The sequence below is a fragment of the Plecotus auritus genome (genome assembly GCF_963455305.1).
Source record: "Plecotus auritus genome assembly, chromosome: 5".
Lineage (NCBI taxonomy): Eukaryota > Metazoa > Chordata > Mammalia > Chiroptera > Vespertilionidae > Plecotus > Plecotus auritus.
In genome coordinates, this window is record NC_137776.1 from 15979508 (window position 1) to 15996348 (window position 16841).

Sequence of the window (16841 nt, forward strand, 5' to 3'; positions counted from 1 at the left end):
ACCTTGATTGGCAATTTCAGTGGGTCCTCTGGGCTTCAAGAGAGATTGGAAGGAGGATTGGAGATGGGAGTTTTGATCTAGCGAAGGAGGGAAATGCAGAGAGATTTGGAGTAGAGACAGTCTTATAAAAGATGGGACAAATTACAGTGTTCCTGTTGGCATGTGCACAAATAGTGGTAGCTGTGCTAATTTATAGTCTGCGTGTGTTTTGAATTAATGCTAAGATTGATGTAAGTCTTTAGGAAAGATGTAATTTAGTCAGTGAGTACTACCTCTAAGTAAAATTTTAGTCAGCATTCTTACTACTAGGCTACTTATTAGAATATTTGACAACAAAATTGACTGATTTTCGAAGTGATTCTTGTTGTCACTATATCAGAATACGTGTAGGGATGGTTAGATTGTTAGAGAAGCAGAATGCATGGGTAATGCACACATTGGAAAAGAGATTTTAATTAGTTGAATAAGACAGTGGCCAATTTTCACTAAAAAAAACGATTAGAAATGAATAACTGATTATTTTTAAAATCTTGCTTATAGCCCTAGACAGTTTGGCTCAGAGGATAAAGCGTCAGCTCGAGAACTGAAGGGTCCCCGGTTTGATTCCAGTCAAGGGCACATACCTCAGTTGCAGGCTCAGTCCCCAAGCCCTGGTCCATGTGGGAGGCAACCGATCAATGTGTCTCTCTCACATCAATGTTTTCTCTCTCTGTCTCTACCCCCTCGATTCCACTCTCTCTAAAAATCAGTGGAAAAATATCCTCAGGTGAGGATTTAAAAAAAAAGGTAAAAAAAATCTTGCTTATATATTTTTTTTATTTGACATCAGTGGTTTGTTTGTTTTTTAAAATATATTTTTTATTGATTTCAGAGAAAAAGGGAGAGGAAGAGAGAGAGAAACATCAATGATGAGAAAGAGTCATTGATCGGCTGCCTCGAGCCCGCAGCCCAGGCATGTGCCCTGACCAGAATTGAACAGTGACCTTCTGGTTCATAGTTCAATGCTCAGCCGGGCTCAGTGGTTTCTTACTAACCATTAAGAATGACTTTTTACTAAAGCTGTTACAAACCTGTGCATAATTTTAAAAATATCTTTATCTTTGTGCTGGTTCGAGTGAGACCTAGTTTTGAATGGCAGCCCTGTTATTTGTTAGCTGAGTTACCGTAGATAAATTACTTACTCTCTGATTCTTCATTTTTTTAATCTGTAGAATGAATCTAGTAGTATTTACTCCAGAGAGTGCTGTGAGGATTAAATGAGGGAAGATACATATTCAGTAGACACTACTGAATGAGTATGTAGTGTCTCCTACACCATAGAAGCTTCTTCTTTTTATTCTTTATATGGAAGCAAAAATTGGGTTTCATTTTTTTCTAGGTAAAAGCTATCTAAATTTCTAGCTAAATTTTTTTTTTATAAAAACTTGCTTAGTGTTCTTGATACTCCACTTACAAGTCATTTATTTGGTAACTTTGCCAAGAAGCAAAATTAAGGATATTATGTAAGTACTCATACAAAAAGAGAGGAAACAAATTTTCACTAATTTTTTTATTGATTAAATTCAAAATGTAATAATTGAGGACAATATTTTTAATATAGTTCTAATGAGAAGAAAGGAATTCTTTCTGGGGAGGATAACATTTTGCTTAGTTGTGGTTCAAAGTGTTCCCTGTCATCAGAACATTAGAGATGGTTAACTAAAAACATTCTTGTTTTACTTAAAAATAGTTTTATGCAAAAACTATTTGGCCTGTGGGCCATGTTTTCCTGTCCCTGATCTGCAAGATTACTTCTGCATTTAGACTGTGATTCCTTATATTTCTCAGTTAAATAAAAATACTAATTTTCAGTATTTTAACAAGAAGAGTTTATATCTATTTCCTTTCAAATGTTACTGATGTATGAACTACATCTATAATTGTTTTCCTGTAATCTTTCCATAATGGCTCTCTTTTAAATTTATCTTGTAATAATTTTAGACTAATATAGAAGTTGGAAATATAGTATAGAGAATTTCTGGATGCTCTTCTCCTAGCTTTCCCCAATGATAACATTATACATAGCAATCAGAACTACTTTTACAAGTACCCTTAACATTGGCAAATAAGCATTTATCTAAAAATGAATGTGTTGATGACAAATTTATAACTGTGTTTTCACTTTGTGTTTTTATTTCCAGATCAGCCAGCATTACTAACTTGTCACTGGATCGATCTGGTTCTCCCATGGTACCTTCATATGAGACATCTGTCAGTCCCCAGGCTAACCGAACATATGCTAGGACAGAGACCAATGAGGACGAACGCAAAATTCTTCTGGTACTGGTCCAGGATCTTTGGCCCATAGCTAGTTTTGATCATAAAGAGTGTTTATCTCTCTGATTTTTCTTTTTTCAAGAAACATACAAGTGAAATAGCCAGTTAGCATATAAATTACATAGGGGAAATAATTAGCTAAAGTTTTTATTAGTATCACCTGAGAAATTGGTCAAGCATTCCATGCTCATATATTACATTAATATTTTCTTGACCCCTTTCATCTGGCAAGATCAGAATTCAGGTGCCTACATAATGAGAGAGCTTAACTTTTAGTTAGGTCCTAGATTGCTATTTAAACTTTAAAACATGTTTCTCATGCACATGGAATGCCTTCAGACATTTAATACTGTTTGTTTATGTGAGATAATAATCAGTTGTTTATTGAATTTATCTGTGTGTAAAATACTATGTTTAATCATAAGAATAACTCCAAGAAATGGAAGATACGGCTTCTGTCCTCAAGCTTGCAATTCACAAGGTAGATAGGAGATCGATGGGTATGTCCTTAATAGTAAAAGAAGTAATACTTTAATTATAAAAAAAAGAAAGATCATTAGTAGTGAGGGAGTCAGGAAAGAACTTAAACTGAAAGGCTTGGACTGGACCTGGAAGGATGGAATGGACTGGGGAACAAACCTGATTTAAAGGTGTGAGGAAAGGTATAGAAGTGAGAATAAGCATGGCATTTTTCATGGATTGAAGTAGGATTTATTACTTGGGAGAGGGATTAAGTTGAGTCTGTGGACAATGAGAATGGAAAGTTATTTGGGGCTAATAACTTCACTGGTGGAAGGTGGTGAATTCAGTCTTTACAAGTTTAGATTTGAACCTACAGGCACTGAGCAACATTGGAAGGTTTTCTGAGATAGGAGTAATCCATTGAAGGCCTTTCTTTAGGAAAAGTCACCTGGCAGTTGGGCGTAGGTAAGAATGGTGGGAATCTGGGGAAGGCTGCTAGAAACATTTCCTCTAGATTAGTGTTGCTGACTATTCAGTCCCTTCCTTTGCCCCTCTCCTCAGAGGAGTATGAAAATGTGTACTTAGATGACTAGGAAACTGATCATATGTGCCATTGACTAAAAACACTCATTTGGGATAGTTGTTTTTTGGGGTGTGGAGGGATGGGGGATAGTAGGTTTTCAAGAGAAAAAGTTTTATTTGGAATTAGATGAACTGAGTTTAAGCTTGCCCCATGCAGGTGGCATTTCTATTAAATCGTGTAAATTAGCTATACAAAGACACCTGAATTGAGTTTTTTCTTCTTAATCTAAAAATCACAAGAAAGAATCTGAAAAGGTATACAACATCCTACTCAGGAGTAATTACTTGCTTACAATGTGACTTCAGGACAGTGTTCAGTTGAAGGATCTGTGGAAAAAGATCTGCCATCACAGCAGTGGAATGGAGTTTCAGGATCACCGCTACTGGCTGCGAACCCATCCGAACTGCATCGTGGGGAAGGAACTAGTCAACTGGCTAATCCGAAATGGACACATCACTACAAGGTAATGCTATCTTTAAGAAAGAAAGCCTTTTTGATACTATGTATTAACTAGAAGCCCTGTGCACAAACTCATGCACGAGTGGGGTCCAGCTGGCCCACCCCGATGGGGGCCGATCAGGCCAGGGTGGCGGGGGAGGGTGGTGGGGGTGGTTGGCTGGCCAGCCAGCCTCACCCCCAATTGGGGTGGAGGGGGCTGATAGGGGGCGGGGGCGGCTCAGGGGAAGGGGCTCGGGAGGTTGGGTGTAGCCGATGGGTGCCCCGATTGGGCCGATTGGCCGCTGCAGTGCACGTCATAGTGACTGGTATTCCGGTCACTTGGCTTTTATATACAGTATATAGATTTTCTTTAATGAGGACACATGGTTGTCGATATAAGGGGAGCAATGCTCTTTTTGAGTAGGGTTTGTTTTCTGCATTTGGTGTGTGGGGTGCCAATGAGTCAACCCTCCCCCCTTCTGGGTTTTCACTGGTAGAGGACAGATGCAAGGAACTAATTGGGGTCACAAGTCACCTAATTTATTAAAAGCAGAAGTGTGCAGTAATCCCCCCAAACACAGAGCTCTTCAGTTAAGCAGGATTGGGAATATAACCAAGACTACAGTGGCTTCTCTTGCTGCTGTTCCCTAATCTGGACGTTGCAGTCTGTCCTGAGAATTGGGTCCGTAAGCTACACCTGGAGTGCCCTAGAAAGATTTGTTAAAATCTCACAAGTCATTTGTAAAAAAGAGACAGACAGGTCCTGTTGCCTTTCAGGGTAACATGTTCCCCAGCTTTTCTCCTTGCTTGGATTGGCCACTTTTCTTCTCATGGGAAGAAACAAGAATGTAGGAAGAGAAAGAAATAGCTTTAACCAGTGAAGCTCTGGGTTCCAGTTTTGGTTCTCTCTCTTTTTAGCTGTATGCTTTTAGTCAAGTTATTCAACCTTTTGAGACTGGACCTCTCAGTTCTAACAGGAGGAAAATGTGCAGTTCTGTGAAGAAGCCATAAGGTTGAAATGAAATAATATGGCTAAAGTGTTTTATAAATTGTGAAATGCCATATAAGTGCAAAGTGTTAATAAGTGTCTGTGTAGGTACAAAGCACATATACATAATATTGTAATATTTGGTATTGTCTTCTCATCAAGACTGTAAACTCCTTGAGGGCAGGAGTCATACTATTCTCAACATTTTTTTACTCCTCTTGTAAGTACAGGGGTATGCATGCATTGAGTACTTAAAAAATTCTGGAATTAAATGGAGTCTTGTTAGGACTGCCTTGCCAGTAGGTTCTCCTATACTGTGGTACCTGGAAAAATGTTTCAGTTTAGCTTTAAGTCTCCCTTGTTTTATCCCTTACCTATCCAAGGACCATTTAAAATTGCAACTCTGATGGGGATGGAAAATAATTCAGTTTATGTCTCAGTTTGTACCTATAAAATTATTCTGACTGACTTTTAAAAGTTTTCATTGTTGTTGGTGTTGATGCAGGGCACAAGCTATAGCAATTGGTCAAGCCATGGTGGACGGACGCTGGCTGGACTGTGTCAGTCACCACGATCAGATCTTCAGGGACGAGTATGCGCTGTACAGACCACTGCAGGTAGTTTCCGTGTTAGCGCCAGTGGGAATAGTGCTGGCTTTTGGTGAGGTCTTTCTTCATCAGCAGGAATAAAAAGTAGTTGAAATTACCCAAAGATTCATTTCTCTAACATGTTTTTTCCTTGCTGTTTGAGGAAAGTGGAAATGTTATTTTTACTTGATAGGTAGTGGTGATAAAAAATAAACTATTAGAATCAAATAGTATTCAGTTGCTGTGGCTTTTCTCAAGCTTGGCCTTGTGATGTTATCATTGCTTGTCATTTATCTTCAGTGGTTTTCAGTTTTACTATGTCTGTGTTCTTAGGGCTAAGAGGGAGTATATATAACAAAGTGACTGAAAAATGTAATGTAACCATTGCAGTAGGTATTGATGCATTAGCAGTATTAAATTGTACAGCAGTGATAAAACCATGAATATTCTTTTTTTTTTTTTTTTTTTTTACTTAAGAAAGTGAGAATTCTAAAGATAGAAAATTTAAAAAAGAGATTTTCACCCTGGCTGGGTAGGTCACTTGGTTAGAGCATTGTCTTTATATGCCAAGGTTGTGGGTTCGATTCCCGGTCAGGGCACATAGGAGACTCAACCAATGAATGCATAAATGGGTGGAACAGCAAATTGATGTTTCTCTCTCTCCCCTTCATCTCTCTCTAAAATCAATCAATAAATAAAAAATGTAAGAGTGGAATTGTCCGAATGATGTTGGTTTATAACTTGGTTGCTTTTAACTTATTTTCATATAAATTTATTTAGTGCTTAGTGTAGTAGAAATATTGGGCTGGGATTCATTTGCAGTGTGACAGCCTCGATGTTGCTATTGAAGGTGCATTGCTCAGATCCTGTGTTGATCCTTGCAGAGCACAGAATTTTCCGAGACCCCTTCTCCGGACAGTGACTCAGTGAACTCAGTGGAAGGTCACTCTGAGCCATCCTGGTTTAAGGACATAAAGTTTGATGACAGCGACACAGAACAGATAGCTGAAGAAGGTGACGATAATTTAACTAGTGAGTTTGACTTTCTAATATTTTAGTTTTTATGACTCATTACTGTATATGTGTGATAAAATGAATGTTTTGTTTGTTTACTTGAAACGATACTACTGTAAGATTTATGGCTCCAACTAAATGTAAACATCTGATAGCAATCTTTGTCCTAGATACAGTATTTTCTAAAGAAACCTACCTGTTAGGCTACTGGCGTGTTTAGATTTTGCCATAGTCTCTAGTTTGCAGCAGCTTAAAAATAACTCTGAGCTAATATCACAGCAGACAACTTTCTCACCTCTTCACTATGATATCAGACTTTCTGCAGAACCTCCAATATACTTCTTCCTTTAAAAATTCATTTCACATTTAACTTGATCAAATTGTATTAAGTCTACACAGAAGTACATGAAAATACTGTATCCATTTTGGTATTGCACATTGGGCTTGTATATTAAAAAAACATCTTTCTCCTTTCCTCCAATACCCTGATGAAACCCATTTTTTGCTCCCCTCCTCTCCCTATATTTCTTTCCCCTCCCCAACACTAAAAGATTCTGCCAGTCCTAGCAAGCGCACCTCAGTCAGCAGTTTCCAGTCCACAGTGGACAGTGACTCAGCCGCTTCTATCAGCCTGAACGTGGAGCTGGACAACGTGAACTTCCATATCAAGAAGCCCTCCAAGTACCCACATGTGCCCCCTCACCCTGCTGACCAAAAAGGTAGGAGGTAGTCACCATCTGGAATCCAAACACAGGCTGGAGAGCCGGGCCATAGGATCTTGTGCCAGCTGGTCCCTCTGGCTTCCTCTGTCCCATATGGCTGAGGGGATTTGGTGTGGGTTTTATTCCACCCTCTCTCATTTTCCCCACCTCCTCCCCACACCTTTTTTGGTTGGTTCCTTTTATTTCTTGTCTTCTCCCTCCGTACCACTCCCCCCCCCCCCCCAGTTGAAAGGAACTACATCTGACTGCTCTTCCCTTAATGTGCAACTTCCAAGGTGGTATTTCTTTGCATTTATAACATGGATGTTCTGCTCTATTCATTTCTCTTTCTTCATTTAACATTTTAAAGCCTATTCGCTTATGCTATTACCTAATAGCTTATTTCCTTAAACCTTTTCAGATGCTTGAACTAGATTGTGGGAAAGTCATTCACATGTTCCAAAACATCTTTCTCCTATAACTTAAAATGCTTTTTATGTATTTACTATATTTATTAAAAAGTTTTCTTCTTTACAAAACGAATTCATTCTTCATTTTTAGTTATCTTATTTGAGGCTTTAGACTACTAACTCAAAAATAATAATGGCCATATTAAAAGAAATTTTGTGTAAAAAGGAAAATAAGGTAAACTCTAAAATCTAACATAGCAATTCATGAGAAATGAAATGTTTTTAAAAAATGGGTGAAGAGGTTTACACTTTTGGATGTAATTAAAAACCAATTTAAGATTTAGTCCTAAGGTGGCATTATATAAAAGTAAATACATTAGTAAATAAATAATTGTGGGTTTTCATTATGTTATAGTAACTGAAAAATCATTATAAAGATGAAGCAACATACTCCAAGATTTTTTCTGGAGTGTGAGTTTTTAACAATTAGCTCTCTGAAGCGGAATTGTCTCCTCAGATGAGAAGTGCCTGCCCAATTCTTTACTACTTCCTATTTTGATCAGGAAAGAGCTTTTGAACTTTAACAGCTATGCTAAAATAATTGGAAACATTCACATTTCTACAACAAATTTCTCATAATTGTCAGTATTATCCATTATCTACAAGATATATCTTATTTAACAATAGAAATTTGACAATAGACATTTAGAGAGGGTGTGGGCAAAGAGGAGACTTGAGCAGCACTGACGATGAGTAAGAAACTCACCTTTAGGGGCGTCCTCAAAACGGAAATTGGAGAAATGGTGAACATTTGGGTAAGTATAATAGGGCAGTGAAGCAGACATGACATTATGTGAGAACAAACTGGACTGTGGTCCATGGAGGATATTGGATAATGCCTTTGTGATACAAATTACAGATGTGGGGCAGAGGTGGGATCTGTCATGACCACTGATGTCCGTTCTCTGGACATGTCTGTTGGCAATTTCAGCTTGCTGAAAGTTGAGTGCGAAACCCATTTTGCGGATGATTTCACCTCTTGGAAAGTTAAGGTTTTGAAAATATGAAGAAGGTGACCTGTCATCATGGAAGTCGTCATTGCAAAAGGTGGATGCTGAGCAGTCAGACAGTCACTTTAGGAAGCTTACCTTCCTGGTGTTGGGAGAGGACTGGAGCAGGAGGCCCCAACAATGACATGTTTACAGTCAAACCTCACATATGTCTCTAAGGAAAATTAAAGGAAGGACATGCAGTTGAAAACCATCACAGTTCTTTTGGAGCCTCTCTGATTTCAACCTTTTATTTAATTTTTAAATATGTTTTTATTGATTTCAGAGAGGAAGGGAGAGGGAGAGAGAAATAGAAACATCAATGATGAGAGAGAGAGTCATTGATTGGCTGCCTCCTGCAGTCCCCACACTGGGGATCGAGCCCGCAACTTGGGCATGTGCCCTTGACCAGAATTGAACCCAGGATCCTTCTGTCTGCAGGCTGACGTTCTATCCACTGAATCAAACCAGGGAGGACTGATCTCAACCCTTTAAAAGGATTGTCTACAAAAGTTTTAAGAGGTGGCCTTCATAGAAGAATGAATCTGAAAGGAGAGTCAGCACTTTAAAAAAAGGCAGGCTAGCTAAAGTCCAGATTTACTGAAGGAGGGAGTAAATGTCAAGGATATGTTAGAAAAGATATCATAGAAAATGTTTTAAAAATTGTGATTAAAAAAAATTTAGGCCGGTTATTTGGAGAAGTTGATATAATTAATATTAATTGAGGCTCCGTCCCTCCTCATTAGTATAATCTTACTGGGAAAGACCACACATGATTAAGAAGAAAGTGAAGTTCAAGATTATGGAGAAATAGAGAATGCCTGGTTATTTTAAATAAGTCTGTTGCCAGGTTCAGGTACACTGGGTACCAGATTATTGAAAGAATTTGGACCTGTGATCATGGGGCCATAGTTTATTTTTGAAGAATTGTGGAGAATAGGGGGGAGTTTAGATGACTGTATTGGTAGATGAATTAAAATTTTTAAAAAGATGGGTTTTTTTGATGTAACATGGGAAATTTGCCAATGAGTAGAAAAATTTAATGAACAGAATATACTGTAGTACAGTCACCTCATTTTTCAAACATCTCCCATTTCCAACAATTTGGTTCTCGACCAAGTTGCTCACAGAAAAAAATGTCTTGGATGTTTAACCAAACTTCGGTTTTCTATCTGACAACCCTGTCTCTCAGGCAGTAAAGGAGAGAATGCTTTTTTGCTGGTGAAATCAATGATTAGCACAATTTTAAAACATAAAGAGACCATCAAGAGTGCTAATATTGCTAAGGGAGTGAAAGAAGCAATGATCACAGACAATTGAAAAGGTAGAAAAACTTGTTGATTTGGATAAACGAAAGAATTTAGCCAGTGACAGTATTTCGGAGGCGAGATATATGAACAAGCAAAGATGCTGCATGCTAACCTGAAAGGCACCCCAGGAAAGAGTGCTGAAAGTGATTACTTTAAGGCTAGCGGGGGTGGTTCGATAAATTTAAGAAAAGAAGTGTTTATATATTAAACGGTACATTAGACATGTGCTGTATATGAAAGGTTAAAACAGAATCATTTGGGAATCTGAAATGGATTAATTCAATTTACATTATTTCTAATGGGAAAAAATGATTTGGTTTTCTAACAAATTGCTTCTTGAATAGACTTCCTGAATGAATTAAGTTTGAGAACTGAGATTCCACTGTATTTAAAAAAGGGATTGGTAGTGACTGGGCAAAAGCATTGGTTAAATAAAGTAAGTCATTCATTCTAGCCCTGGCTCAGTTGATTAGAGCATCATCCTGTACACCAAAAAGATTGTGGGTTTGATTTTGGGTCAGGACACATGACCAGGTTTTGGATTTGATTTCCTATTGGGGTGCATGAAAGAGGCAATTGATTGATGTTTCTCTCTCACATCAATGTTGCTCTCTCCTCCCCCCTTCCCTCTCTCTAAAAATCAATTTTAAAAAATTCACACAAAAAATATAAAAAATAAAAAGAAAACAAAAAGTAAAAAATTCTCAGGTGAGAATAAAAAATAAAAAATAAATACAAAATAAAATAAGCCAGGTGGTCATATTATCTTGTTAAAGTACAGGTGGTCTCTGTGAGCCTCTTTATATAAAAAACACATAAAGAACTTAGTGTGCTTGGCATTTGTCAGAACTACTGTTAATATAACACATGGGTTTGTAGTTTGTTTAATGGTTGTACCAAATATTGAAAGAGTAATTAATACCGGTAATTTGATGTCAACAGAAAGGGTATGCTTCTAGGTTATGCTGTAGGGCTTCTCTATCCATATTCAGTATTCAACTTTTTTGGTCAGTATTTTGATTTTCAGAGTTAAAAATCATTAAAACGGCTTAAAAAGTTTACTATTAATACTCTGGAGGGAGCTATTCTTAATAGTTCACTCGATGTTGCCTGAAGTACCTGAAGCGTAGCTGAAAGACGTGCTTATTTTGTATATGGCTGGAGGGAACGCTAAATTTGGTAGTTGGGAGGAGTGAGCCTTTGCTGCTCTGCCTGGGAGGTCCACCTGGGGTCTGAATGTCCCCCTTTCAGGGTTATTGAGGATCCGTGATTACATTGGGTGAGAGCTTAGGTGACTTTCAAGTTTGCTTTTAATTCTGACTCTGTGAAATGAAAAATAGAGATCTAGAATTTTAAAAGGATTATAGGGGGTGTAAGGAATCCTTTAGCCTACTCAGTAAGAATATGCTAAAGGAGGTCCCAGCATCAGAAAGAAGGTAATTATTAGATTGATCTCTTGGGTCATTTGCAACCTTGAGAGTCTATAACTTAAGGACTTTATAAATCCCTTAATAAATGTTTCTGGCTTTCACAGTTCTCTCATTAGATTTTAGCATACTGACAAGAATTATTCTTTTACTATTTTTCTTCTCAAGTTGAATTTCAGTAATTGACATTTTTCTGTGTTGTAGTTAAGATAAACTGATTACGTATGGAAAGTAAAGATCATCAGAGCGACTTAGTAGTGATGTTCTTCTGCCTGTTTTTCATTCCTGTTAAAATGGAAATGGAATGGGTGGTTTTAATCTTTTCATTGAAGTTAAAGGTAATACTTATTAAATCTTTTCTTTAGGATTAAATCTTATCTTCTAAGGCTGAGGAAATTTGGATTTATAAAGTTGGTTGAAATATCTGCACTTTGAAAGTCTGTTTTTAATCTTATACAAGCAAGCCCCTCATTTTCAGAAACTTGTAAAATTGAGACAGTGTGATCTGGCTTAGTTAATTTTTCACTGTTAGTCTTGGGGAGTTATACAGTTAAAATGTATTTTATTCTGTGTTGCAAGCAGGATTCTGAAGCATTCTTGGAAAGTTAATGAGCAGAATCTGGAGAAGAGAGTGAAAAAAAGCATGGCTTCCATAAGCCTATAGAGCTAACTTCCCAGGAAAACATGGGGTCCAGGAGCAAGTTAAATAGCACCGTGAGGAAGCAGTTGATCAAGTCCAGAATGTGGGACCTTCCATAGGACATTTGGCCTGGGTACTTTCAAAATTCAGTATCATGAAAAGGAAAAAAGGCAGGGGGTCTGCTTTAGATTAAAAGAAAGTGATGAGAATGCAATGTATGAGCCTTATTGGATTCAGGTTTGGGGGGGAGGGGAAATTATTACAGCATTTTAGGGACAGTTAGAAAAATGGGAATATGGACTAATTCAATGATATTAATGTTGTAGCACCTGGTGTCTGGTGTTGTAGCAGTGGGGTCAGACCAAACCTGGGTTCAGCAACCTCAGTACTTGGGTTCTCTCTAGGAAAGAATTCAGAGCATGACCCAAACTGTAAGAGAACATGTATTTGGTAAATTGCAGAGGTACACGAAGTAATCCCTAGAAGAGATGGGCTTAGGGGACAAGTTATGAAGGTAAAGGAAGGGCCTTGGGAGTGAGGGAGCTAATGGTGACATGTGGGGCGGGGGGGGGGGGGGTGCAGGGGAGGGGGGGGATGGGCAGGGAAAGGCATGGGAGTGCTCCCGGGAGGGAGAGCCCTTGGCTCTCCTAAGAGTTTTGAGGGCGAGGGCGGAGATTTTGGGGGGGTCCCAGGGAAAGATCTTAATAGAATATTCAGTAGCCTTCCAGGTGTGTCCATTCAGGGTTGTGGTCATCACTAATGGATTGGCTGGCACCTGGGCAGAGGGCAGTATTCAGTGCAGCTGGTCCTGATATCAGCTGTGGCTGGTTTTGTTGCTTATCTGGGCCTGAAATACAACTGAGGCCTAGATCCGTGGTCGGCAAACTGCGGCTCGCGAGCTACATGTGGCTCTTTGGCCCCTTGAGTGTGGCTCTTCCACACAATACCACGGCCTGGGCAAGTCTATTTTGAAGAAGTGGCGTTAGAAGAAGTTTAAGTTTAAAAAATTTGGCTCTCAAAAGAAATTTCAATCGTTGTACTGTTGATATTTGGCTCTGTTGACGAATGAGTTTGCCCACCACCGGCCTAGATGTTATCTCCTGGGAGGAAAGGTCAGGGGGTCCAAACTGATATGCTAGGAGAGGAAAAGTTACCCTGGGGCAAGGTCCCACCTACAGTTGACAGTTCATTGCTAGGCACCTGGGACTTTCCACCCTGGTGACCTGTACCTGGCCTATTGACTTTGCTCTGCTTATGTCTAACTGCTTATAGCTTCAAGACATTGAAAATAAATGTGTAAACGGTATTGTTCCTATAGAGAAGAATGAATGCCCTTATTTTTTAAGAGATGCATACTGGAGTATTAGTGGTAAAATGTATGATGTGAAATGTAACTTCAAATGGTGTGTGTGTGTGGGGGGGGGGGGGGAGACTATATATAATATGTAGAGAGAAATCAGATTTTGGCAAGTTAACAATTACTGAATCTAGGTGAAGGGAATACAGGATTTTCTGAATGTTTGAAATTTTTCATTTAATGGGGAAACTTCATCACTCCTGGAATTTTCATACATATATAAACTTTAGTATGAAGAGTAAAGTTTTGAAAGCCAATACGTTACTTGAATGAACAGGGGTTGGCATTACTCATTTCTGTGAGTGAGGTGTAGGAATAAAGTGTAACATCTGTTTTTACTTGTCTGTGTACTTCATTTTATTGTAGACTAGTGGCCCAATGCATGAAATTCGTGCACATTAAAAGGGGATTAATTAGAGGAAATAATTTAATATTGCTGTTTGCCCTTTCTCTATAATAGAAGTGTCAGAGATGAAAGAAAATTAGTAAAATGTATATGAAAACCTTCCTCCTGTCAGAGTCTGGGGCACACCACGAGACCCAGAGTCAAGTCCCCACCCACCCACATGCACCTCAAAATCACCTGAGACCCCCCCCCCCCCCCCCCCCCCCCCCCCCGCCCACCTCCTGCATTGGGCTAGATCCAGACCTGGCCAGTCCCACCCTTGTCAAGCTCCGCTGGGCAGGGGATGTAGCCTCAGGTTCCCTGGCCTGGCGCCAGAATGGGGGCGTGGCCTGAGCATGCCTTGAGGTCCTCATCAAGCCAGCCAGGTGGGGAACACGGCCTGAGATCCCCTGTCAAGCCCTGCTGGGTGGGGGGCATGACCTGAGGTCCCCTGTCAAACCCCGCCAGGTGGGGGGAGGGTGCAGCCTCAGGTCCCATGGCCTGGCACCAGGAGGGGTGCACAGCCTCATGTCTCCTGTCAAGTCCTACTGGCAGGGGGGGCAGCCTCAGGTCCCCCGTCAAGCCCCGCTGGGGGGGGCGCGGCCTGAGTTCCCCCGACCCAGCATTGGGGGTGCACCTTGAGGTCCCCTGTCAAACCCTGCTGGGTGGGGAGCATGGCCTCAGGTCCCCTGTCAAGCCCCGCCAGGCAGGGGGGTGCAGCCTCAGGTCCCCTGGCCTGGGGCAGGGGGTGCGGCTTGAGGTCCCCTGGCCTGGTGCTGGGGCGGGGGGAGCAGCCTGAGGTCCCCTAGCCCAGCACCAGGATGGGAAGTGCACCTTGATGTCCGCCGTCAAGCCCCACCGGGTGGGGGGTGCGGCTTGAAGTCCCCTGTCAAGCCCCACCAGGTGGGGGGCACAGCCTGAGGTCCCCTGTCAAACCCCATGGCGGGGGAGGGGAGGGCGTAGCCTCAGGTCCCTGCTGATTGCTCGTTAAGGCTCCTTATGGGAACTTGGCCTCATCTTTGGGACTGCGTGATGGTTAATTAGCATATTCCCTCTTTATTAGATAGGATGGTATGGCACACTTGAATTTTCTAAATAAAATAATTCCTTAAAGGCTTTTAAATAGAAGTTAAAATATTTTCTCTGCTTTCTTGTTTGAAAGATGAGCATATTGGCTAATAAACATTGACTTTTGAAGTCTATTTGTTTATAAATGAAATCTACTTGGAAAGAATTTTTTGGACAACCTATACCTTAAAGCATCGATATTCAACTGGTGTGCTGCAAGAATTTTTAAAACATGCAATACCTGACTGCTTAGGGCACTGACCTCTTTTCCCTTAGATTATCAAATAAAACAATGACAACAGCCAGTACAATAGCCCTTTGGTGTAAATGAATCAAAATTATACCTTTTTTTGGTCAGATCAGCAAAAAAATATCATATATTTTCTGGTGTGCTGCAGAATTTTAGTAATTAGTTTGTGTGCCATGAGATGAAAAAGGTTGAAAATCGCTGCCTTTAAAGGACTTAAAATGCATTGTGGTTTAATTTGCATGGTAGAAAGAACTCCACTTGAACCGCTTGGCCACAGACCTAGAGAAAAGTTCATGGGGAAGTAAACATTAAGTTTCACTTGTAAGAAAAAGATTTAATATTCTAAAAATTCTAAAAGCACATTCATAGTGTGTTCAGCAGTTATTGCAAACAACTATTTGGTAGTGTTTGATTAGCATTTTTGTAAAACTAAACTTCTAATTAAAAAACTAAAAAATATCCTAAAGAATTATATCTTTATTTCCTGCCAATATTACTTTTGTATTTATTTTATAGCTATATTGTGAAATACAAAAACACCATGTATTATTTTATCAAGTAACTTCTCTTCTCCGTGAACTACCGTGTGTGTAGACAGTCAATATTTGTTAAATAATGCAGTTCTACATGAGAAAAATTATGTAACTTTTAGGCTTGTTATGCAAATTACTGAAGATTTCAGTTTTCATAAACTGGTTCAGTTTTGATAAGGGAAAAAAATCTGTTCCAGATTATATCTAACTTTACTGTTTCAGGGCTCTGGTGAGTGTTAATTCAAATACATGAAGTTTAGTATGAAGTGGGTGAAACAAGTTAAAAGACACATTTTAGCCTAAAGCTTTCTTGAATTGGGGCGGTGATGGGTTTAAGTATGAGTAATCCTTCGTGTGGGTGTGTTCTCGATATAATTGTGCTGGCACGTCCTAAGTCCCTCCTTTCCTTGCTCCTCTCTCCTCTCCCCTGGTATGCAGAGTGTCTGATTTCTGACGGTGGAGGACAACAACTCTCAATAAGTGACGCCTTCATCAAAGGTAATTTTATCCAAAGCTGTACTTGCAGTGTTGTCTGTTTTGTTCACGAGGATATACTTAGGTCTAGCACATTGATTGGCACAAACTAGGGACTGAAAATATGGTTATTTTAGTGTCATTGGAGCAATTTTTAGTATGTGTAGTAACTGAGAATGTTGAGACTCAAGAATATATTCTTGGACTTGGTTTGAGAGAAGGTCTCTGATCTGAAAAGTAATTCCTTAAGAGGCTTTTAAGTAGAATTTGAATTGTATTCTTTTATAGGCATAAGTAATTTACTCCTATAGCATGAACATAATATTAAGTTTTGATCTATATATTGTCAGACTTGTCAAAAAGCCCACAGGCAGACCTCATCCAGTTGAGGATGCTGCTTGCCCTGTGAAGTTGGGAAGGGAAGTAGGCAGAAGGGGGGAATAAGAACTAACTCTGCTGATCCATTTTTGGGAGACAAAAGGAAGTATTGAAGAATGCAAGCCTTTTCCTACATCTTTCCTACTTAGCTTACTGTGGAGTAAAGACATCCTTACTTAATTTTCTTTTACATTTCACAGTTTAGGCCTCAGGTAATGGGAGGGTTTCAAATCAAAGACAAACTAGGACAAGCTGATACAAGGGAGGCCCCTTGCAGCTGATCTTATAACTTAGCAGTGTTTCTAAAATTCACCTCCAAGCATCTGGTTCAACTAGAAGTTTATTGACCAGCCATTTACATAATTGAAATGTGCAGTTCTTGTACCTTTCGTGTCATGGATGCATGCTTTACTGTGTAGTCTGTGGGACGGTTTGGTTAAAAGTTTTTTTGTTTGTGTGGTTTGCTTTAAG

At 39.5% G+C, this 16841-nt stretch overlaps 1 protein-coding gene across 5 annotated transcripts in view; it reads left to right on the top strand.

Annotated features, from left to right (window-relative positions):
• Positions 1-16841, top strand: part of PIKFYVE (phosphoinositide kinase, FYVE-type zinc finger containing) — a gene marked incomplete at its 3' end in the record, with an annotated part of 77057 nt that overhangs the window by 18846 nt on the left and 41370 nt on the right. For 3 of the 5 annotated variants that reach the window (XR_013960595.1, XM_080668042.1, XM_080668043.1), the window contains 6 exons: positions 2181-2319; positions 3667-3824; positions 5293-5404; positions 6259-6406; positions 6940-7107; positions 15957-16016. Coding sequence is in view for 4 of the 5 variants with exons in the window: in XM_080668042.1 (XP_080524168.1) it covers positions 2181-2319; positions 3667-3824; positions 5293-5404; positions 6259-6406; positions 6940-7107; positions 15957-16016 (785 nt within the window). Of the gene's footprint in view, positions 1-2180; positions 2320-3666; positions 3825-5292; positions 5405-6258; positions 6407-6939; positions 7119-15956; positions 16017-16841 lie in introns of those variants that run through there. The other 2 variants (XM_080668044.1, XM_080668045.1) reach the window with 2 other exon arrangements.